At 39.5% G+C, this 24,030-nt stretch overlaps 1 protein-coding gene across 1 annotated transcript in view; it reads right to left on the bottom strand.

The window, feature by feature from the left end:
- COL13A1 (collagen type XIII alpha 1 chain) overlaps nucleotides 1–24,030 on the bottom strand; it is a gene marked incomplete at its 3' end in the record, with an annotated part of 202,270 nt that overhangs the window by 63,892 nt on the left and 114,348 nt on the right. Inside the window, exons 11-17 of the mRNA XM_083364798.1 lie at nucleotides 19,544–19,570; nucleotides 18,880–18,906; nucleotides 9,385–9,450; nucleotides 7,552–7,650; nucleotides 6,759–6,791; nucleotides 4,418–4,444; nucleotides 3,582–3,617 (exon numbers count right to left, since the gene is read on the bottom strand). Of these exons, the coding sequence (XP_083220924.1) occupies nucleotides 3,582–3,617; nucleotides 4,418–4,444; nucleotides 6,759–6,791; nucleotides 7,552–7,650; nucleotides 9,385–9,450; nucleotides 18,880–18,906; nucleotides 19,544–19,570 (315 nt within the window). The remainder of the gene's footprint in view (nucleotides 1–3,581; nucleotides 3,618–4,417; nucleotides 4,445–6,758; nucleotides 6,792–7,551; nucleotides 7,651–9,384; nucleotides 9,451–18,879; nucleotides 18,907–19,543; nucleotides 19,571–24,030) is intronic.

The following is a 24,030-nucleotide window of genomic DNA, read 5'->3' as shown; positions in this document are numbered from 1 at the left end:
ACATCATCAGCATTGACAAAATCACCACCAGTCAATTGCAAAAGGCAGGTTTTACTTGGAACAGCTTACATCCTGTGACAATACCCTCAACACCATCAAACAACATCTCCCTACCCCAGGTTCTTGAAAAGGACTCAGTAGGTAGATAAAATTGCCAAATCCAGTTTAAACACCTGGCTGACGGTGCAACGAACAATAACAGCAACAACAACGATAACGAAGAAGAATTGAACAATGCTTAGAAAGGCATAGTCAAGGTACGCTCTCAGTCGCCAAACTGGTCATGGATCCCTCCTTTTCAAATGAATACTTGTCAGCCTTACTATCCGAATCTTCAGGTTATGCTGTAATCTTGCACAGGAAGCATTAGTTCCCCCCCCCACTTTGTGTGAGCATGTTAATGCAAAACGCAGCAGGGAGGAAATGGTCTTGCTTGAGTAGGTTTTATATGTTCCTTATAAACCTCTTTTAAAGCAAAGTTACCTTCTGGTTTCGGATCGATGCACACAATAGACCACTAGAAGAGATACGTTTGCATTTGACATTGGGAAGCCGTCCTTCCCAAAGTGACTTTCCTTTCCCTGTTCTGAAAGAACCTCCTTCTCAGTGAGGATCAACCCCAGCCTTCCAATCATTCTTTTCTCTCAATAACAGAAAGCCAATATGAGTTGTGTAATCAGAAGTCAACATGGGTTTGTTAAAAACAGATTTATTTATTTTTATTTATTTTAATTCCATTTATATCCCACCCTTCTCCGATGACTCAGGGCGGCTTACAAGCTTAGCAGTAGCCTTCATTCTATGTATATGCCTGCTTGTTAGGGCTTTCACACACACTCCAAGTGGCATTATTACAAAGTCAGCTTAATTGCCCCCAACAATCTGGGTCCTCATTTGACCTACCTCGGAAGGATGGAAGGCTGAGTCAACCTTGAGCCTGGTGGGATGCGAACCTGCACTAATTGCAGGCAGCTGGTGTTACTTAAGGAGGCATTAGCCCACTGCTCCACCAAGGCTCTTATGCCAATCAATATGATCATGCCAATCAAATCTTATTGCATCTTTTTGTGGACAAAGTGACTAAATTAATCAGACCAGAGAAATGCTGTGGACATAATTTATTTGGACTTCAGCAAGGCATTTGATAAAGTTAGACCACAATCTACTTCTTGATCAGATAGAAAAAATGTGTGTTAGGCAGCATCGCCACCAGCTGGACTCGTAACTGAGTGAGCAGCCACACTCTGTGTGTAGCCCTCAATGGAACTACATGAGGGAATAGAAGGGGAACTTACCAAATCTGCAGATGACACCAAGCTGGCAGGAATAGCCAACACTGCAGAAGATAGATTCAAGATCCAGAAGGATCTCAACAGATTTGAACCCGGGGCCCTATCTAACAAAATTAAATTCAATGGTTAAAGCTCATTGGGTGAGCCAGTCACTCTATCTCAGCCCTCACAGGGTTGTTGTTGTTGTGGGGGGAAAAGGAAGGAGAAACCATTGTGTTTGCTGCCTTGAGATTCTGAATGAAAAGTGGCGTATAAATCTAATGTAATAAAATAAGAAAGACATCCTAGGACTTTCTTCTTCTAGGTCAAAATAAATATCTTCTTCTACTGATTACAAATTCAGACCTATGAATTGCTTCCTATATTGTAAGAAGACAGCTCTTTCACTGATGCACACCCACACAACCGCAGATCAGTGACTTGCTTAATTCTCCTGAGAGCTGTGAAGCCACTAAGTATTGCATAGTCAGCTAATGAAGAAAACATCATTGTCATTGGAAAAGAGGCCATAAATAGTGCACACAGATGTGAAAAGATGGATCTGGGCCATAGAGACTATGATTTTTCACCTCTTTCCAGAAAGCCAGCTCTTTGATTTATGCAGATTTCAAGAGAAGTCTGCCAAGTGTTAATATTTTAGCCAAATAATGTATACAAACTTACACAATGTGCATAACTACAGACTGCTAAGAGTATTAATTCCTGTTTATACAATTATCCACTGAATTGCTCTCTTTTATTAGCATTCTATCCTTTCATTGCCTGAAATGAATTTGTCTCTTTAGTCTGAAGAAAAGAAGAAACAGGAGTGACGTGATTAGCAGTATTCCAGTATTTGAGGGGCTGCCACAAAGAAGAGGGCATCAAGTTATTCACCAAAGCACCAGAGGGCAGGCAGGACAAGAAACAATGGTTGGAAACTGAGGAGCAGCAACCTGGAATTAAGGAGAAACTTCCCAACAGTCAGGACAATTAACCAGTGGAACAGCTTGCCTCCAGAAATTGTGGGCGCTCCATCTCTGGAGATTTTTAAGAAGAGACAGGACAGTCACTAGTCTGAAATGGTATAGGTTCTCCTGCTTGAGCAGGGGGCTGGACTAAAAGACCTCCAAGGTCCCTTCCAGATTCTACTCTACTCTACTCTACTCTACTCTACTCTACTCTACTCTACTCTACTCTACTCTACTCTACTCCACTCCACTCCACTCCACTCCACTCCACTCCACTCCACTCCACCCCGTTCCATTCCATTCCATTCCATTCCATTCCATTCCATTCCATTCCATTCCATTCCATTCCATTCCATTCCATTCCATTCCATTCTATTCTATTCTATTCTATTCTATTCTATTCTATTCTATTCTATTCTATTCTATTCTATTCTATTCTATTCTATTCTATTCTATTCTATTCTATTCTTCTCCTCAGTTACATGCTGGCTTTACACCTTACAGAAATCCACCCTCTGTCATATTTTGATTAGTTTCTAGACTACCAAATACAGGCTACAAAATCTATATGACCCTAGAATTTTCTGTATCTTTAATGGTCATACAGATGTATGCAGCCCAGTCCTATAGTATAAATCTCATATTTATATCTGTAAAATAACAACAACAGGGTGTTAACTCAAAAGAAGGAGTCTTGATAACAACACTCTCCAGATTAAATTATTCTACACTCTGTAAGTATAGAATAGCAATATGGTATAGACTAGTATTCAGAGTTCTGTACCATTATTACTGTAATTAAATTTTCCCCCTTAAAACAACACTCATCATAAAATTTTAGAATTTAGCCCTAGGAGCCGAACAGTAAATTTAATAGCTGGATTTCAGAATTATTGCAACATGACTTTAGTATGAGCTCCTGCCACAATCTATGTGATAAATTCACTTGAACTTACAGTATAATAAAAGTCAACCATCACAATAAAATTGTTCATAGTAAATGAAGCAGAAAAATAACTACCAATATGCTATGAAAGAATTGAGAAGAATTAACAGCTAAATGAGCTTCTTGATTTACTGTGGGTGCAAATGCTTTTAATGGGATATAAAACCAGTCTTTGTAGGACTGTGTTATCTGTAATTCTAATTCCTACAGTTCTAGGCCCTGCCACTCTTAGTCAAAGATGCTCACAGTAAGAAGTTAAGTATGGCTAGGAAAATGCTTAGATATCTATGCATAAGATGAAGAATGGTGTATCATATTCCGAGGTGGCTCTGGATCACTTTAATGAATTTAAAATATGCCTACTTTCTAATTCAATTTTTATATTGTTCATACCTTCCTTCCGTGGTATCCTTGAGGTCCAGGGTCACCCTATAAATTCAAGTCAAAAGAAGAAGAAAAATGAGTGAATAGAGCTATCTGGAGACTCGAACCAAAACATTTTTGTAAAAAGAAAATGAACACAAATCAAGATTCTGAATAAGATACTGAATTAGCTGAGAATTAGACCACTGGATAGTATTCATGTCTTAAGAAAATAACTATGATATTTATACTTAAGGGCCATTTTACCCTTTAAGATCCACATGAATTTGGTTGCTAAGAAGAATTGTCCTTAGATGGGAAAGATGGTGCCATGTAGCAGAAGGAGAAATATATGGAAACAAGCGAACAAAAAAATAGTTAGATTTTGATGGCCAATTTCTCTGTGTCCTAACAAAAGACTTCTGTGTAAGCTCGCTACCTGGTATCTTATTAAACGTCTCTCCACATGTTTGAATATTGAAAGTCAGTTATGTTTTTCAAAATGTGCCTTAGTCAATTCATTTCACACAATTAAATATCATTAAGAACTGGATCCAGTGTACAAATAATCCACAGCCCAGTTTCTAAGATCATATGTTTGGGAATCAGGAAAATTCAAGTCTAAGACACAGGGGAATGTTCATACAGCTGGTTAATTTTAGAACTAGATTCTTTAAAAAAATTTTTTAAAAAATTGCAAACATTTTCCTTGCTCTGCTGAGAAGCACTTTACAGTTAGGTCTGATCTAGTCTTGGCAACTGGATTTCTAGCCATGTTTTGTCTATTGCAATTTTCATGTACAAAGCACTGAAATTTCAGAAGGCTCTGCTAAGATCTAATATTTATTTCAAGGTATTTTACTCACCTTTGGTCCAGGAAGTCCTGGCAAACCCTGAAGATAGAGGAACATGAGATCATTGAAGTAGGAAAAATGGGTAAAGGACCTTAGATCTGGGATAAGATCTGCCTTTCCTTTAATTGTACTTACACATCACCATGGTTTGCATTGGCTGAATGAAGTTTAATGAAGTTTAATGAAATGCTTTTCATTGGAGAGATGGATTTGAATCTACTTGGTCAGATTTCAAGGATGCATTTGAATCTCTATTCTTTCTTTCTTTCTTTCTTTCTTTCTTTCTTTCTTTCTTTCTTTCTTTCTTTCTTTCTTTCTTTCTTTCTTTCTTTCTTTCTTTCTTTCTTATTATTTAAATTTATATACCGCCCTATTCCCGTAGGACTCAGGGCGGTTTACAGGGAAAATTAAAATACATAACATACAAATTAAAATCAGTTAAAACTATGATTAAATTACAGTCCCTGAATTAAAACCCAATTAAATTAAATTAGTTAAAACCCCTCAGTCTGGGCCAAACAGCTCGAAGAACCAGGTTTTCAAGTCCCGGTGAAATGAGCGAAGGTCGGGGGCAGTCCTGAGTTCCATGGGAAGTTGGTTCCATAGAGCCGGCGTGCTCACAGAGAATGCCCTTCCCCTGGGAATAACCCGCTGGCATTCCTTAACCGGCGGTACCCTGAGAAGGCCCTCCCTGTGGGAGCGCACAGGTATAGCAATCCCTATACCCTTTGTAATTATTCATTCCAGCTGTGGGATTTCTTTGCTGCTCCTCTATCATTTTCCTCCCCATACTTTTCAGATTGGAACACGGAAGACAGTAAACTGCCTCAGGTTGCATCACAACCCTGGTTTATTACAGGAAGTCCTTGACCCGTACCAGTCCGGTTTCAGGCCCAGCTACGGCACGGAAACGGCATTGGTCGCACTGGTTGATGATCTCTGGCAGGCCCGGGACAGGGGCTGCTCCTCTGTCCTGGTCCTACTTGACCTCTCAGCGGCTTTTGATACCATCGACCATGGTAACTTGCTGCGACGGCTCGAGGGGTTGGGAGTGGGAGGCACTGTTTTACAGTGGTTCTCCTCCTACCTCTCGGGCCGTTCGCAGTTTGTATCAGCAGGGGGACAGAGATCTACCCTGAGGCCCCTCACTTGTGGGGTGCCTCAGGGGTTGGTTCCCTCCCCCCTCCTGTTTAACATCTATATGAAGCCGCTGGGTGAAATAATCCGTGGCTTTGGGGTGAGGTATCACCAATATGCGGATGATACCCAGCTGTTCATCTCCACCCCTAGCCAACCCAGTGATGCCCTTGACGTGATGTCCCGGTGCCTGGAGGTGGTGCGGGTCTGGATGGGAAGGAACAGGCTCAGGCTTAACCCCTCCAAGACCGAGTGGCTGTGGATACCGGCATCTCGTATTGTCCAACAAGTTCCATCTCTTTTGATGGGGGGGAGGCACTGCCCCCCTCAGAAAGGGCCCGCAAATTGGGTGTCCTCCTGGATTCACGGCTTAATTTGGAAGATCATCTAACGGCCGTGACCAGGGGGGCCTTTGCACAGGTTCGCCTAGTGCGCCAGTTGCGCCCCTTTCTGGACCGAGATGCCCTATGCACGGTTACCCATGCCGTCACTTCTCACCTGGATTATTGCAATGCTCTTTACATGGGGCTGCCCTTGAAGAGTACCCATAGGCTTCAGCTGGTGCAAAATGCGGCTGCGCGGGTGCTTATGGGAGTATCTCGATACTCCCATGTTACACCACTCCTCCGCAAGCTGCATTGGCTTAGGCCCGGGGTACTTGCGAGACCACCTGCTGCCATTATCAACCTCCCCTCGCCCGGTTTGCTCCCACAGTGTCGGCCTCCTCAGGGTGCCATCGGCCAGGCAATGCCGTCTGGTGACCACCAGGGGGAGAGCCTTCTCTGTGGGCACGCCGACCCTCTGGAATGAACTGCCTCCGGAGCTGCGGACGGCCCCTGACCTTCGGTCTTTCCACCGTGACCTGAAGACTTGGTTATTCCAACAAGCGGGTCTGGACTGACTTTGTTTTTTAAATTTGGCTTTTATTGATTTAAATTGTCATGTATCTAATTCTTTTTTAAATTTTGTATTCCATGTTTCTTAAATTTTTTGTTGTGAGCTGCCCTGAGTCCTTAGGGAGAAGGGCGGCATATAAATTCAATAAATCTAATCTAATCTACAATATGATTTTTGTCTGATGAATAAACTTTGCAGTGGAACTCATCTCTTAATCCATGCAACCCCTGAAATTCAACATGCATCCCATATTCTTCTCAGGCTCTGAGAAAATAATTTTTATGCACTCAAATGCAAGAAAAAAAGATTAAATGGCTACCTTTCCATCCTTGCCAGGTTCTCCGGTTTTCCCCTATGGGAACACACAAAAAACAAATCTTTCTGAGATACCACAGGTACTGTAAATCTGAGCAGACCATCAAAGAGATTTGAAGAGTTTCTTAACTTAACAGTTGGCTTGGGAGTGAAATGAGTTCAAATCAGAGAGCGGTTACTGTAATGTATTGGGATTTTATTTGAACTGTTTTCAGGTGTCTTTTGAACACTGCTTAAGGTTGCTCAATTGGTGTCTGTGTAACGGTCGCTGACTAAGCCAGACTTGTTGTCTCCAAGAAGATCATTGGATGATTTGGGGTGGGAATGGGTTCCTTTAAACCTATTGGTCGCCGCCTAGTGGCCAACCGTATAAGTAGCTGCGCAGAAGCCTCTGATTCAGTTCTGTTCCTGTTTGCCTCAATAAAGCAATGTTCCTGTTTGAAACCTCTCGTCTCACATCCTGCCTCAAAAGAACTCACTACACAACAGTTACCTCACCCTGTCCTTTCAATAGATAGGAGCAAGGAAATTGGCAGTCTTGTGCAGCCATCTCACAGCAGAATAACAGCATAACAGTATAGCAGAGTTGGAAGGGGCTTTGGAGGTCTTCTAGTCCAACCACCTGCTCAAGTAGGAGACCCTATCGGACAAATGGTTGCCCAATCTCTTCTTAAAAACTTCCAGATGATATCAAAGGGCTTTGATGCATCCTCAGAAACTAGTCAGACACAGAGGTAAAAGGTAATTCAGAGGTTCTTGGAGAGGGGGAGATCTAGATAGACATGTAAGACACTTACAGCTGGGCCAGTTGGGCCAGTTGGTCCTGGAATCCCGGGTGGTCCTGGGGGCCCAGGTAGCCCTGGAGGCCCTTGGATGCCTGCCTGTCCTTGTTCACCCTGAGATTCATTGAGAAGAACATTACTATAAACACAGCTAAATAACATGGGGGCACAAATAACAACCTAAGCCAAGGAACACAGGTAAAGCGAAGCAAGGTCTTGTTAGAAAGTCTCTGAAGGGGGTTTCCAAAACACAGGCAAAGAGTAACTGTGGATAGGGCTGGTGGTGCATTCCCACAATTTTTTAAAAGCTTCCATTACAATAGGATGGATGGGAAGCCGAGGGCAAATATCAAACACCATCCAATAAAGTGTGATAACTTAATTTGAATTTTTGCTATATCTAGTGCTAAAATCCACATCACATGGATTGTTCTTTCTGAAGAGGAAAGGATCCTTCCAGAGGATCAAAAGTGAAAAAGAGAGAAGGAGAATGAAATTTTTTTGTAGGTATGCATTTGAAGCATCTTAGTGGCAAAATCTACTTGGGAAACTAAGAGGCGATACTCCTACTGTGTCCTTTGAATTCCATCTTTTGATCATGCGGTATTTTATGCCATGGCAAAATGCTGACATGAGGCCATCTTCAACGGGGCCAAACAGCATATTAAATTCACGTGCAATGGAGCCAAACATTTTTTTAATATAGCTCCGATCAATGGCTAAAAATAGCCTATGAGGTCTAGTGAGGGTGGTGTTTAGTTTCTGACTTATTCCTTCATCCAGTGGGATTCCAGATGGGTCCTGGAAGGCCAGTCCTGACCATCGTTACCCATAAGCATATCATAATGTTACTGTAACAAGAGGCTTTACATGAATGGGCATCTTGCTTATACAAGCCCTCTGGCTGAGTTGAACCTACATCTACCAAAGCACGTAGAACATTATCCTCAATGATGAGGATGAAGTGCATTCTGCTATGGAGACTTCTATCTACCGAAGGATGCTATTCCTGGGCAGCTGAGATGGTACATGACTTATTAGACGTCCACATATGAAATCTCTGCAAGACCCAATTCTGCTATTCATACAATTGTCTCTAAAGTCAGTGATGGTTCAGTAGACGTGGGCAAGTATGAAATTTGTTTATACTTTTGTGAAATAATTGTGTTATCCGCTATCCTATTAGAGTAACGTTCCCCACAATAAATAGTTTAAGGCTGCAATTTGGTTCCCACTTAATTAGGTCTGAATGCAAGGACACCCGTCTGGAATAGTCATTTGAATAATTAATGGGACATGCAGCTCTAAACATCTATTGAACAGTCACTGGAAAGCCATGGTTATTTTAGGCTATGTACTTGCATCTCCAAGCATATATAGTAGCAGTAGTCGTGTTCTTCCCATTTTCCTATCTCTGCAGAATGTTGATCTAAAAAGCTGATCAAATATACTTTGTATAACTGACTCAACTATGGATAGTGAACTATGTTTGTTTAGTAGTCAGTGTTGTAAAACAGATCAGTTCCAATACAATCAAATTAAATCTTTCTTTTTTTTAAAAAAAATGCATTATATTCTTCCTCTGTGATATTCTTTCTTCTAAGACCTCATGTGATCTTACAACCCCTTCAAGACCAGTAAGCACCAAATGTGTTCATGCTTAGCTGCTAAACTAAGCATGCAAATGCATTAAAACCTGATCTGTCCATTTTGTGAGATGGGGGACATGACTGAATCTTTGCTTTTTCCAGTTTTAATGAAACCCTCTCCTAGGGAAGACGGGAAGCTGATTAATTACCCGTTTCGGAAATGAACAGACCAGGAGTAGGAGGAAAAGGCGGAGGATACCTGGAAGGTGCGTCTCTTTATGACTGGGGGCGGAGCCAGTCGCACTGAATTGAGAAGAGGCAACAGCTGAAGACCGAGCCAGAAGGTCACAGGGAAAGGCCAAAGGTCACAAGGCAAAAGATGTCAGTAGGGCATCAAAAGTCAAACAGAGCAGCCAGGGAAGAAAATGGAAACAGGGGAAAAAGTAAAATAACTAAAGGAAGGAATAAAAGCAAGTCTGAGTTCATCAATATCAAGGAAGGGGTAATGGAAAAAGCATTGTCATCGGGCACCTCGTAGCAAGCCTCTCAGCCAATCTGCTTCTATTTTCCATTTTACTTCCACAACATGAATGTTGCCGAAGCAGCTGTAAATTATTTTAACTTCACTCTTCACAATTTAGAGGGGAGGTGTCCAACCTTGGCAACTTTTGGACTTGTGGACCTCAACTCCCAGAATTCCCTAGCCAGCCATGTCTGTTCCATGCTGGCTGGGGAGTTCTGGGAGATGAATTTCACAAGTCTTAAAGTAGCCAAGGTTGGACATTCCTGATTTAGAGTATTCTAATTTCTACTACCATAATCTGGAAAATTTATAATGAATTCACCAGTACATTCAGCCATGTTATGCTGCAGTACAACATAGATTCCATAATTCTTTCTCAAGTCTAGCAAGAATACTGCTGCTCTTAAGAAGCGTCTGGCCACATTATCTGTACTTTCCTATTTTAATTATGTATACCTCTCTTTGGAAGAGAACATCTGTAACTCAGATTGAACTACATAGTTCTTGGTGCTCTTCAAGCTTAGTTGTTTATAGGTGTTTTGCTACCCAAGTAGATAACAGCAATGTGAGTGAGTACAAACTCTACCCTTATTCAGACTGATGGTGTTACCTAGTTGGGTAATGAATGTCTGCAAGCAAACAAACTCAGAGAATACTTTCTTTGCTTATTAACAAAGATGTCCTTCTTAACAGTTTTGGAGCTTTCTTTCATCAGATATGCCTCTTTTTCTTAGTAGTCAATATGTTCTTACGATATTGATCGAAGCGACAGGAGCCTTGGACGGCAAGCTCCAAGTGCCAGCATTTGGAATTTAACATAAAAAAATAAAATAGGCAGAATTGGTGCAAAGAACATGGAAAGGGCTCAAGTGTAATTCCTCAAACCTCAATCAATTCCATGAACGAAGCTGCAAAATTGCACCATCCAATCCATACAGCAATCCCTTAAATACAATGATTCACTCAAAATATAGATAAAAAATGTTTTTTGTTTAATCAGTGAGAATGAACCTCTCTTTTTAGCAGCTGAGGAGGAAATGAAAGACAATGCAAAGCACCTCTTTTCAGCAAAGGTTCAAACTTTAACCCATAGAAGAGATTACTTTTGGAGCAGATCCTGAAAGGTTACATAAAATGAAATTCACATACGGCCTATTGCCTATAGAACACAATTAATCCATTCTACTAATGAGTCAAAAGTTACCAAAGGTTCTGGTAGGATGCAGTCACATTAACTGGATCCAGATTTACTCTTTTAAAAATTCAAAGTCTCCACCCACTTCCTCCAGAACGAGCTAGTAGTTCGTGAGCTCTTGCACAAGCTGGCAAAATAGCATTACATCATAAACTCCTTTTCCATTGGCCAAGAAGAAAAAAAAATGATGCATTTTGGCCATTGTAGCCAGTAATTCAGAGATGTGTTCAGTCAGTGGTGGGATTCAGCCGGTTCGCACCAGTTCGGCAGAACCGGTAGCTAATTTTTTGTTGCCCAGGACCAGAATGGACTTCCGGAAGTGGCATCCACACAGAGAACCGGTTGTTCACGCATTTGAATCCCACCACCATGTTCAGTGCTTCCAGGCCCTGGCAATGAGTTCTGTAATGGAGAGATTTGCTTTTTCAGCTGTTATTTCTCTCCAGCTCTTTGGAAGATTAAGTTGCCAAGGGTTAAAAGACTGGCTTTAGGTGTTCATAGATGAGGTAGAGTTATTTGACTGTTTGGGTGAAATTTAATACCCTGCAGGTTAATTATTTGTTAACTGACTTTTTAAAATATTCCTATAAGCGTTTTTTTCCCTTGGGAACCCAGCTAAATAAATTATTTCAGTTTTTCTCTTGCTAGACTTGATAAGAGCTACTGGAGTAGCCACTTCATGGTTTTCTACTCTCTCCAGCAATCCAAAGACATCATCTGGTCTGTCCCAAATTACGTACTACTACAATAATTGTACTAATTATTAACATTAAGATTTCATTTCTACAATGAAAGTCACCCTGTTTTCACCAATATAAATGCCAGAAGAATCAAATCTCGTCACGGCTCAAGTCCATTCCTGAAAATATCATTTTTGGGTTTAGAGGTGTGCCCGCAGGTTTCCCATGACAACAGCTGTAGACACATTTCTACTCATGTCTAAAGTCACTTGCTCTTCAGGGCAAGTCAAGTTCCAGTCTTGTTGCAAACTGAAATGTCTTTGCAATATTGCAGCCTGCAGTCCGGTTAAAAATAGAGGACATGTTGTGGTAATATATTGGAAGGGCAATTTTGGATTGAGAAGGCCACAATTAGAAGCAGATCCAAGGCCAGAGTGGGATTCACAAGTGAATAACAGAAACAAAATTGCCATGATCCTTGGAGTTCATAAAATGAAGTGAATAAGCCAAACTGGAGTTTGCATGATTATGTGTTACATGTAATCTGGTTAAGGCACTAAATTTAAGCACAAGTTGTGGTGCTGCTGAGGCCTTGAAGTGCTGTTAGTTTCAAGGATGTAAACTGGACCAAGATCTTCTTACTGTCATTATGTCTCAATCTTTGCTTGATTATATCGTTTCCAGTAAAAAGAGATTCTGTCCGGAGAATTATTTATTTTTCATTTATAAATATGAATATCTGCATATTTATTTTCTAGAGATGTGAAGTAAAACTTTGTTGGTGAGAAGATAACTTTAAAAATTTTCCCATTTCGTGTTTGGCACTCAGTTTCACAAGCCTGCCATTACTGGGAAAGGCAAATTTTGAGAAGCCATTTGTAAGAAAATTTAAAAACAGCAGTGCTGAAAGGCTGATGTGTGACAGGAGCTCCTCTACTTTGTACAAAAATACTGAATTCATGCCAAATAAAAGTTTGGAGGAAATCAGGACAGTTGAGGTGGTTGCTGGTCCCTCACAGAGATATCAAAATAACACATCAAAGTCTCACAAGATAGCCACAACCAGTGCTTTTTTTGTAAAAAAAAAAAAGGTGCCAGAACTCACACATGTCATACAACCCGCCTTGCCTACCCTACAAGGTTCCATCCAAAAAAAGGTGCTGGAACTCCGTTCTGAGCGTTCTATGACAAAAAAAGCCCTGGCCACAACAGATCATTTTCTGGAATTCTCATTTAAATCTCAGAAGATTTTTTGCCATTCTTGCTCACAATCTTATGTAAATTCAGGTGAGAAAATCAAATCAAATAAAATCCAAAATCCAAAATTGACATAAATTAACTTTTATTTTGACGTCCTGCATTGACCATCTGCATTTCCAGCTTACAGGGTGATCTAGAAAATTCTAGTTATGCTGTAAGGCCATAAAACAAAAGTTGGGAGCAGCTGCTCTAGACTGATGACCCTGAAATTCCTACTGGTATTATCAGAAATTGCTGGTTACAATGCAGAGAATGCCTCATTTGTCTATAGCGAAAGCCTCGGTAAGGAGGTATGGCATGGATTTAGATGTCCATTTTGACAATATGACCTCCCTGATTATCCACAGACATGTTACAAAATGTTTGGCATTGTTCAGGGCATGCAATATCCTTTTTTGTTGTTTTTGCAACAGGACTGGCAAAGGTCAAAGAATTTCTTTCTCACAAACCTTCAATGCAAGGATGTGATTGGAACGCAGAGCTGCAAGTGTGGTGCTTAGATATTCCTAGGGGGCGGGGACAGTGGAAATACACAATGGGGTCAATTCAATTCATCGTATCATCAAAATCATAAAACCAATGTGGTTTTAGGTAGTTCAAACAACAGTTTGGTTTGAAAACTCCACCCAGATGTTATGCTTGTATCTGTTGTGGGATTTTTTTTTTACCTGTTTTGGTCACCTCATCATTAAGATAGCATTAAATTTCCAGTTCTTACTTTGCTGACGGTAAAGAGAGGAACATCCAATAACATCCATTCATATATCATTAAAGGTTGCCACTAATACTGCAATCAGACTTCAGACAACTATTACTCAAACTATATAAGAGGAGAAGTTGAACATTCCTTCATTATTATTTCTCTCTCTCTCTCTCTAAGGCAAGAAATATATTTGCTATGAAAATCTGTATCATGCAGACTGTTGCTTTTTGACTAATATTGATTATTAAGAAATCAGTTGTGATATTGGAAATTGTGGCCTTTCAAATGTGTTTAACTCCCATAATGTCTAGTCATCGTAGCCTATATATTTTGGAAATTAAAGTCTAGCATATTTAGAGTGCACCAGATGAGGAAAAACTTCTGCCAAAATTTGCAACCCAATAAATGATTTTTTTTAATATTATTACCTGAAAATTAAATGAAATTAAAAATATTTTTATGACTTAAAACTTTTGGGAGGGATTTAAGAATATTTTTGGCAATAATCTGTTACAAGCAACAACACAGCCTTCCTTCTGATTAGCTTTTTAAGTCAAATTCTCAAATTATGCTTGTTGCAATCCCTATGTTTTAGGACAGGGGTCTTCAAACTTGGCCCTTTTATGACTTGTGGACTTTAACTTCCAGAATCCCTCAGCCAAGCATGCTGGCTGAGGAATTCTGGGAGTTGAAGTCCACAAGTCATAAAAGGACCAAGTTTGAAGACCAACGTTTTAGGATTTCACCTCCAAAGCAAAAGAAAGCAAAAATATGAGCCGTTTAAAGCGTAGCCGTACTCCCTAAAAAGCTTTGAATTTTCTCAGCCATGTTCTTTGTTTTCTTACCATTGGGATGGAGAGAGATTTCTTGAATAATAATTCCATTAACCAACAGTGTCCTAAGCTGAAATGGCCAGGTACTTTTCTCTTTGTGGCCCTATATTTTTACTTCTTTTATTTTCTGATCATGCTTGGAGCTCTTTTCATTTTAATCAGTGCAAGGAGGACTTACCGCTGAACTCAGAAATTGTTCAGACACCAACCAATACATAATACTCTACTACCATTGCTCTATTAAGTAAATACACTACGCCAGTCAATCAGCCAGCTTTTGCTTCCTACCCCCTTCTGTTTCAGATGCCTTTGAAAGGTTTATTATCTACATACTGTTGTCATCCAGAATTTTTCACCAGCTGTAGCTCCAAATTTCTCTTGGAAGAAGTCCAGATCTCAAGTCTGTTTTTCAAAGGGATTTTCAAATCCTGAACAGAAAGTGTTTAAGCTTCTGCCTCTATTATCATTTCAGTCTTGATGTTTGATGTCTTTCCAAATGTATTCCAAAAAGCAATAGACATTGTTTGTGCTGGATTAGATCTACTCTTGAACCTCATGATACATGCCTTCCACTTTGACTTTGGAAGCAGCAGACTCAAGATAAGGCAATCAGCTGGGCTGCCTTCCTAGTTATCTGGAATTTTGTGAATAGGTGAAGGCTATTAGGAAGGTAAACTAGTGAAATTGTTCCCAGCCAGCCCATCTAACTTTTTATGGTCTTTTAAAGGGCTCCCAGGTCAGGACTACAAATCTCATTCATGACTATGGATGCCAGCAAAGAAGCTGAGGTTTATATATGCATCTTTGTTGCTGTCTGATGAGAACAGACAGAGTTTTGCAGCTCTTATCTGGTAATCTGAATGCTTTGTAGCATGGTTTTTAATCTGAGAAGGTAGACCTAATGCAACAAGGCAAAGAATTACAGCTAACTACACCTTTTACTTTCTAAAAAATAAAACCCTATGTAGTTCCTTTAGGCATTATAGGGTTTTTAATAAAATTAGTGGAAGTATTTATATATTGCTTTTTCTTTAAAAAATATTTAAGTAGATGATGCTAAAGACTGCTGTTTTCATTTATGCAAAATTCTCAATTCTGAATTTAATTTTTAAAAGTCTAAAATAATTAAAGTTGAGGAGGGACAAGAAACTTGATCAGCACCAAAGTGATTCAATGGACCTGTTGATTTGGTATAGTTAAGTGAATTTTGTGAAAAATGTTCACCTAGAATGGAGTCTTTCTCTAGTAGAACAAAGCAATTTAAGCAATACACGAAGACATTTGCGAATCTATGATATTGCCTTTTAAAAGTTCCAGAAAGAGAACCTAAGATAGCCATGTGTTATCTGCTTTGTGAAATCTTTGCACTCTTTTTTACAAGTGCATAGCTGAACTCAAGACATATCTAAAATACTACACATTTTTTTGCTGCTATTTAGGTTGGCTATAAGTAGTTTCTCTGTCCCTTAGCCAAGATATTAGTTCTATGCTTGGAAGGTTCCACCCTGAAGCAGATAGCAATTCTATAGTTACATCTGTTAAATGCTTCCAAAGATGGAGAAATTGGCTTACAGGTAGTCCTCGACGTATGATCACAATTGAACCCAAAATTTCTGTAGCTAGGCAAGGCAGTTGTTAAGTGAATTTTGCCCCATTTTATGAGCTTTTTTTGCCGCAGTTGTTAGGCAAATCAGGTGGCTATTAAGTGAATCTGGCTTCCTCCACTGATTTCGCTTGTCGGAAGCGAACTGGGAAGATTACAAATGGTGATCACATGACCTTGGGATACTACAACTGTCATAAAAACATGCCAATTGCCTAGCACCCAAATTTTAATCACATGACACAAACGGTTTGGAATGGTTCTAAGGGTGAAAACCAGTTTTCAGTGCTGTTGTAACTTCAGATGGTCACTAAACACATGATTGTACATCAAGGACTACATGAGTTTTTTTTTGAAAGAATGATGCTATTTTCCTGAAAGTATCTTGTACTTCCAGACCTAAAACAGCAAGACAATTTATTGAAAATGTTTTAGCACCAATTTAGACCTCACAAAACCACAGATTAGCACATTTTCCCATGGCCTCACCTTATAGAAACATCTAAACCTATCTGTGGTCACATGTAGAAGTTTCCAAATAGAAGTTTCCCTTCCCTACATTTCCAAGTCTTTCAGCTACAAGGAAGGATAAATGTACTACACTGTTAACGGAAGGAATAGCTTAGATTAACTCCTTATTTTTGCATCCCTACCCTGAGGTCATAAAGAATAACAAAATAAAAATGCAATTGCCTAAGTGGCAAATGTTGGGAAAACTATTGATAGGGAACCAACCTGTTTGCAAGTGAAAAGCCATGAATTATGCGTTGCTACAGGACTATTGGTTTCACAACTTGCTTAGAGGCTGTTTGGGGCTGTTTGGGTCATGGTGGAATGCTGGAAAAGATGGACTTTAGCCAGCAAAGCATCTTGATTTACCAAGGTCTTGTTCTGGCTTTTTACAACTTGTGACTTAGATTAAGATTTAGATTTTGCAACCTGGTCTTAATTCTCCTAGAATTTCTGGAGCCCTCACGGTACAGCAATACAGCGTTCAACATTTCTAAATGTTCACATGGGATAATCCTTTCTCCTAGCAGTATAGCTCATCAATCAATATGTCATAGACATATTTTCTAAGAAGAGAAATTTCTCTGGATGCATGTTAGGATTTCTGCCAGGGCTAATCCTCCATGTTTTAAAGAACCATCTATTAGGTAGATAAACTTAAACTTTGGCTGAAATTTGATGCATTCAGAAATCTTCCAAGCTGAGATTTGGAACATGAAGTTCTCTTGAGTATTATTGTTTATTGTCCAGATAATCTACAGGAATAACTCTTCTTTTCAACTCCAATCAGCTTCACATAAACAATTGCTTAGTGGAGATTTTGGCACTGAAATATTGCTTTGATGCCTTTCAAGAAACACAATTAAATCTCATCACATGCAATGCTGGTGTTGTTAAATATTTGATTTATTTCTTTCTGTTTAATGATAATTGTACGCTGTTATGGTTTTATTTTGTTTTTAGGGATGTCATCTGGCAAGAGTCATTATAAAATTGGCAGTGTACAAATCTCACACATATCATATGGTTAAGAATTCAAATAAGAGGTAATGATTAAGTTTGCATTGCATTCTCAGTAAATTAGCATTGATTAGGGCTACACCATTGGCCCCAGAGATTTTTTTTAAAATACCATCAATTACATCAAATTCATATTCAAAAGTTTCTTAAGACATTTGGAACAGGCAAAAACAATTTTTGGCTCCTGAGCTTTCTTTTCTTCTCCTATTCCTTGATCGTCCACTTTTTATCGTAAGGATAAATTTTATGCAACAAATGGAAATGTAGTTTTTTTTATTGCCTTTAGAGGATTTTAGAGATTTAGCTGTTGATGGAAACCTTGTTATGCTGAGTACATTTTGCAAACCAGTGGGTCACACATTTTAACTCGAGTTCAGTTGAGTCAAATTTCGTAATCCTTTTAGACATTAACTTGTTGTCTAAATTGTAACTTGTTCACATTGTTGACATTAAATTAAAACATTAAATCCTGAAAGCCTTTTCAGTATTGTCAGCAGATTACTGCTATGTAAGATCACACATGTAATGATGCACATGGTGTTGTGTAAATTCTCAACTTTTTTCTTCCCCCAGCCATTTTTAATGCTATGGAAATACCTTTGGCTATTTTAATTCTAAGCACATTAGTATTTGTCATGTTGTTTTTTTGCTCTCCGTCTCTCTCTCTCTCTCTCTTTCTCTTGTTAGTTACAGTTATAGTTTATCTAAGCATCCTAAAAGAAGGCAAAATAACATGACATCTGCCCTCTGGAGCATCATCCCCCAACCCCCAGAGGTCCGTCTGGTTCCCACCATGATGATGTTACAAAAGGCATTGAAAACATGGCTGTTCTCCCAGACTCTGGGGTAGCCTGGAAGACTTTGTGCTATTTTTCCCCTGTTTGTGGAATCATATCCTTTGTTCTTTTATCTTACTGTTCCCGCATTTTATACTGCAAAGGACCAAGAGTTGTTGGGGGTCAGATATTCCTTAAATCTATGCCAATAAATAAATAAATACATAAATAAATAAAATGCTGGACAATGTCTGAATTTTTGCTTCACTTCAGAAGACCTGCTATGCTAAATGACCATGTTCTATTGTGACTGATGCTTTGGTAGGGTTCCACTGCCATTTTAATATGATTTGAATAAAAGAAACCATGGGCGAGGAGGTGAAGCGTTCCCCAATATTGTTCTCCACCCCTTTCTGATAGCAGAATTTGTGGCATTAGATTATGGAAGGACCTTGATAAGTCCCTTTAAAAAAGACTCTTCTTTCTTTGGTCAAGAAAGGACTCAACCCACAGAATATTGATGGTGGGTGAGAGAAACACAGGAACAAAAGTTGGACCTTCCTAGATGATCTGTTTGAAGTACCATGGACACCGTCCCAACATGGGATAAGATACAGAGTTCAGTTCAAAAACCCAGAAGAATTTGCTTACCCTGTGTGGATATTCACCGCATTGACCCTGCAGAAACAGAGGGATTAAAAAAGAAAATATTTTAAATCATGTAACCAAAATAGAGTCAAAGAGACAGGACCACAGCAGGTGCATCGTTGTGAAGAGTTCTTTCATCTTGGTGGGGATAATGATGGTTGACCCACCCTGGACACTGGCCTCGTATCAGAAAGTTCTTGTACTTTTCAGAATATCATGAGTCAAAACTATTGACCAATTTTGTTTATTACAGTTAATTCAGGATCAAATATACCCATGGATCTAGGATTGCCCGTGTAATGTATTCCTTTTCCTGCAATTATAATATTATCATTTTCAGAGCTACGAAATTCATCAATGAAACTACCTGCCAATTCACTGGAAGCCATTCACTCCACTGAAAATGTACAATTTTCATATGTCATCTCTTGTAGCTGCCTGCTTTAACTGTACACTTTTTAGTGTTAGATTTTATTTTTATAATAATTGTTCTTACCTATGCATATGGATTAAAAGGGCAGGTTATGGTATATTCTTATTAAGCAATAACCAGGGATAGTGGAACTATTGATTCAGGCATACAGGAAGAACCAGATTTCAGTTTTCAGTTTTGAAAATATCTGTATTCAAGTACGATCTCAACTTTTACACCCTATGTTAATTTTACCTTTTCTCCTTTTTGTCCTGGCATCCCCTATTGAGAGAGAGAGAGAGAGAGGGAGAGAGAAGGGGGGGGGGAAGAGAGAGAGGATGTTTAATATTTTTTAGTGATAGCCAATAACCAAAACTGTGATTATAAAACTTAGTATTAGCAGAAGTACTTATTAGTTGACCTTGAACCTTGGAAAGCCCAAGGTCACATTGAGTGAGCAGGGAAAATGAACTTTAGCACAAAAATTGTAGCACAAGTTATACAAAGTACTGGGGGCGGAGCCAACTGTCAGAGCGGGCGGCTGTGTGAACGGAGCTCTCTCCTCGCACAACCTCTCACCCAGTGTTCGCGGGGGCTTTTCGGAGCTTCAGGAGGTCCTGTAGGGACATCCGAAGTTGCAGGCAGCCCGGAGAACCTTCATGAGCGGCAGTTCGTGTTGAAGATCCGGAGAAAGTCTGATGCGAGCGAACCGGGGAGAAGGAGGCCAGTAATGGCCGACATGAAGATCTGACAGAGGGACGGAGCTAGCACGTAAGCAGCGGGACAACGGTAGAGCGGAGCTGACGGAGAGTGTATCCGAATATTAAATAGGAAGCGCTTGTGAAAGAGGTACTGGTTCGAAGTGGGAGCCTCACGGAGAGGGAATAAGCGGCGATAGAAGTCTTGAGGGAGGCGTTTGGCAAAAACAGCAAGGGAAAGAAAGCCGAAGACTATATGACTGTATTCTAGCTGGAAAAAAGCTACAACAAGTCAAAGTCTGAGCTTTGGAGCCTTAGAGACTGAACTCTGGATTGTCGGGCGTGGAAAGCGATCAGCTTGGTCTAGTCTGGTCTATCCTGGTAAATTTTGAATTTGTGAACTTTTGAAACTTTTGAAATTCTACTCTACTTGTCACGGGCGGCCATTTGATATAGCAATTTAGTAACTGGAGGTTTGTTTAGTGGGACACCTACTGGTCTTTGACAGCAGAGGAAGACGGAAAAGGTGCCAATTTCTGCGCCGGAAACGGGGGGGGGGGGAAAGAAGAAGAACGTGACTTTGATTATATTCATACTATAGAATTTTATTATATAAATTGCTTAGTTGGTAATAAGTATCTGGTGGTAACTGTTTTATATATCTTTTGTCATAGAGTTAAAAGGTTTATATAAGACTCAGGGTATTATACATTGATAAAACGCTGTTAAAATTGGGGAAACATGACAAGTATCTCGGGAGCAACTAAGCCTAGCGCTGGCAAAAAGGCAGCAGCACAGGGACAGGGGATGTCCTCAAGTCCCTCCAATCAGAAATCTATAGAGGATATGCTGCAAAGGGAAAGATCTAACTCGAATTCCTTTAAAGATTTACATGCCCTTTTGCAAAACCTACACGAGGCAATGGCCAAAAACCACGAGGAGATGAAGAGAGAAATAGGCCAAATAAGAAACGACACTGGTGAATTAAAGGGGAAAATCCAAGCGATAGATGATAAATTTGAAGGGATTCAACAGCAATTAGTCAAAAATGAACAAAGACTTCAAGATATGGAAGCTAGAATGGAAAAAGAGGAAAAGAGAGTAGATGATTTAAATGAAACACTCCTTCAGGCTAATAAGGAATTAGAAACAACAGTCATTTTTCTGGAAGCAGAAAAGGCTGCTCATTATCTACGCTTCCAGAACGTTCAAGAAAAAAGAGGGGAAGATCTGTTGGTCATGATGGCAGAACTGATGGCAAAGGCACTCGGTGTAGGGAAGGAGGAAATGCTGGCGGAAATTGATGAAACATACAGGGTCCAAACTAATTATGCGAGAAGGCACAACCTCCCAAAAGAAGTACATGTAAGGTTAGTTAAAAAATCAATTCGGGATGAGCTTCTGCATAGATCTAGAGAGGAACCATTAGAATTTCGGGGCCAACCAATCACCATCCTTAAACAGATACCTAAAAGGATGAGGGATCTGAGACGCGGCTATCAATTCTTAACATCCAAACTAATAAGAGAAAATGTAAACTTTAGATGGCTAACTCCAGAGGGTATTCTTGTTACGTGGCAGGATAGAAGGCATAGACTGGACACGATAGAGAAGGCAGAAGATTTTTACAAACGCCACTTCCATAGCCAAGAGGAAGTAGATTTAGAAGATCAAGATGGAAGGGAGGTAAGAGAAAGAGATACAATACGTGTGGCAATGGATGGGAAGATCTTAGCTACAGAGGATAGAAGGAACAAATCCGGTGAGTTAACAGAGAAACATGGAACTAGAGACAAGGAAGAGAGAGAGCCCCGAATCACGAGATCCACAAAAACCAGAAATAAGTAAGATGAAGGGAGGTGAGTGTAGTATTATGTCTGTGAATATTAATGGATTGAATTCGCCAGTGAAAAGGCGGAAATTTTTTAATAGGCTTATTCACCAACAATTGGATATCGTGGCAATACAAGAAGTCCATATAAAGGAACAACAAAAATATTTGTTAGTACAACCAAGAATAGGGAACCTATTCGTTTCCTTAGACCGACACAAGAAAAAGAGAGGAGTGGCACTATATGTAAACCCAAAATTGACTGCAAAACTAATTTATAACGATAAAGAGGGTAGAATACTGATAGTCGAGGTTATAATAAATCACAGGAAGGTCATGATGGTAGAGATATATGCCCCAAACCATAACCAAGAACAATTTTTCAAAACACTTCACAATAAGATATGTAGCATTGATTATGAGGAGATTTGTTTAATAGGAGATTTTAATGCTATCCTAGATATAAATTTGGATTATATGGGAAAGACGCTTAGGAAAAAGAAGAGAAGAACTCTACCGAGATCTTTTCTTAACTTGGCTGAGGAACTAAATATCCAAGATGTCTGGAGGGAAAGAAATCGTAAGGCTAGACAATATACATATTACTCCAACCGACATAACTCATGGTCTAGAATAGACATGGTGTGGATGACGAAAGAAATTAGTTCAGAAATAGATGAGGTACATATAGCGACAGGTACTTGGGCAGATCACAATCCTATTAAACTTATCTGGAAAGGTTCCAAAAAAATATCCAGATGGACGCTTCAAAGAGCAATTTTAAAAGAAGACGAATTCAAATCTAAGATGGAGAGAGAACTAAGTTTTTTCTTTAAGGAAAATAAAGCTATAGACACCTCAGTACAAAACAATTGGGATACAGCTAAGGCTGTGATGAGAGGGGTAGCGAGGGCATATATGGTATATAAAAATAAGGGGAAAAGACAACAACGGGAAAGATTGGAAGAGGAATATAAGAGCTTAGAAGTTACACTCCAACAAGATCCACAAAAAGAGAATATCAAGCAATCTATGGATCTGATTAAACACAAACTTAACATTCTAGACAAAGAGAAATTGGCACAACAATTGAGAAACACGAAACAAAATTTTTTTGAAAATGCAAATTAACCGGGCCGGTGGCTCGCATACAAATTGGGAAAACAAAAGGGGAAAAACTGGATTCACGAACTACGAGATGAGGAAGGGAGAATATTCCACCAGGAGGAAAAAAAAAAAATTATAGCCCAGGAATTTTATGAACGTTTATATAAAGAAGATAGCCAGGCAAGTGTGGAGAAAATGGAGGAATATTTTCAAAGAGCCAAACTACCTAAGGTCACAGAAGATACCAGAAATATGTTAAACGAGGAAATTCGACTATCTGAGGTGATAAAAGCTATTAATGCACAAAAGAATAATAAAGCATCGGGACCCGACGGTCTTCCATCAGAGATTTATAAAGAATTACAAAATATCCTAGCTCAACCCCTAGTGGAGGTATTTAACGCAGTATTAGAAGGCGCAAGGACGCCTAAATCTTGGCTAGAGGCAAACATAACCCTTATTCCGAAAGATAACACAGACCATACATTAATCCAAAATTACAGACCCATATCACTTCTTAACTCGGACTACAAGATATTTACATCAATTATAGCGGAACGATTGAAACGATTTCTGAATGATTTCATACACGCAGATCAAAATGGTTTTCTCGCTAAGAGACACACTAAGCACAACATTAGAATAATATTAGATACATTGGAGTACTATGAATTACATAGCGAACAACAGATGGCATTACTTTTCTTAGACGCCCAAAAGGCATTTGACAATGTTAAATGGTCTTTTTTGTGCCAACAGCTTAGCTTTATGAATATGGGTGAAAAATTTATAAATATAATTAGGGCAATTTATGACAATCAGGAAGCAAAAATAATTATTAATGGGGAAGCATCTAGCAAGTTTCAAATTCAAAAGGGAACACGGCAAGGCTGCCCCTTATCACCGTTGCTGTTTATATTGACTCTTGAAGTATTAACGAGAACTATAAGAAACGACCCAAAGATAAAAGGATTAACCATTAAAAAGGAAACCTTTAAATTGCAAGCTTTCGCGGACGATCTAGTTTTTATTATGGAGGATCCATGTCAGACGGGACCAAAGCTATTGGAAGAATTATCTAAATATGGTGAGGTTGCCGGACTGCG

Source organism: Vipera ursinii (assembly GCF_947247035.1).
Source record: "Vipera ursinii genome assembly, chromosome: 5".
NCBI classification, from domain to species: domain Eukaryota; kingdom Metazoa; phylum Chordata; class Lepidosauria; order Squamata; family Viperidae; genus Vipera; species Vipera ursinii.
This window is presented reverse-complemented; position numbering and strand designations above follow the sequence as displayed.